General features: G+C 14.3%; 1 protein-coding gene across 1 annotated transcript in view; it reads left to right on the plus strand.

The window, feature by feature from the left end:
- Positions 1 to 1,246: 1,246 nt before the first annotated feature.
- The window catches only part of PGSY75_1422700 (hypothetical protein), a gene marked incomplete at both ends in the record, with an annotated part of 3,516 nt that continues 3,228 nt past the window's right edge, over positions 1,247 to 1,534 (plus strand). The window contains one exon of the mRNA XM_018787926.1: positions 1,247 to 1,534. This exon is cut by the window's right edge and continues 3,228 nt beyond it. Within this exon, the coding sequence (XP_018639298.1) occupies positions 1,247 to 1,534 (288 nt within the window).

A 1,534-nucleotide genomic window follows, 5' to 3' on the forward strand; every position in this document is an offset into this window, starting at 1 on the left:
ATATATATATATATATATATATATATATATATATGGTATATAATTTGAACTCTTTTGAAAGGGCTAAATCTATATTCGTTTGGTGTATTTAAAAATTAAACCCTTCCTAAAAATTCAATAATATATATATATATATATATATATATATTTTTTCACCGTTTATAAAATAACAATACCTTTATTATATATATATTATACACATAATTATAAAAAAAAAATTATTATTATTGCATACTCTTTCATATATAATATGGTTCCTTTGAATATATGGAATTGAAGGTTTAAAAAAAATTTCTTCTATTTTATGAGGATTATAATAAATAGATATATTTATATATAAATATATTGATATATATGATAAATATATATTATATATATTGATTTATATTATAATATTATAAATATTTTTTATGCATAATATATATATATATATATATATAATATATATATTATATAATATTTATATATATATATATATATATATATATATGATATCCTTTTAATAGCTTGTATACAGATGCGCTCTTTTCTTTGTTTTTATTTTTTTTCTCTTTTTTTTTTTTTTTTGTTTTTTTCTTCATTTTAGCAATTCAACAAAATAAAATATAAAATTGAAAAGTATATTATAATGACAAAACTAAAGTAATAATAAATGAATAAGATGTGGTAGGATATAATGAAGAAAAAAAAAAAAATTTATTTCTCGTGAATAATATATAAATTATATAATACATATAAAATATAATTATATTATATAATTTATATATAAATATATATATTTTTATATATGAGTTTATCTTTCTTGTGGGATTTTTCATTCATACATAAATATATATATATATATAAATATATATATATATATAAATATATTTATATATTTATTTATTTATTATATTGTCAATTTTATTTATCATTATTTATGAATAAATTTTCATATGAATGTTTTATTATATATATGTTAAAATTTTATAAATATAAAAGTAGAAAGATAAAAAAAAAAAAAAGGATAAAATATTTTCACATATTGATAATATTAAAATATATTAATGTGTTATATATAAATATATATATATATATATATATATATATATATATATTTATATTTATATATTTTATTTTTTATGTAATATTTGATGGATGTTATAAAATACCTTCCATATGATTATATAATATAACGTAACACTTTAAAGGTTCAAATAATTAGTATATAAAAAAAAAAAAAAAAAAAAAAGCTAACCAAAATAGAATGTCAATACAAGAAAACCAGAAAGTGTTACGTTCTTTAATAAGGACTGTAGGAAGGATATCTGAATTTTTTGATGAATATAATATGTGGAAATGCTTCTTGTCAAATATTTATAGATATGAAAATGAGAAGTGTGATAAATATAATGATTTTATGAAACATTATTTAAACAACAATACACATTATTGTCCTATAAAATCAAGTAATAAAAAATTAAGAGGAGAATTATTAAAATATATGAGAAGAAATATAAATGATGAAAAAGTATACAATATAGGTTTTACAGCT

Source organism: Plasmodium gaboni, chromosome 14 (assembly GCF_001602025.1).
Source record: "Plasmodium gaboni strain SY75 chromosome 14, whole genome shotgun sequence".
NCBI lineage: Eukaryota > Apicomplexa > Aconoidasida > Haemosporida > Plasmodiidae > Plasmodium > Plasmodium gaboni.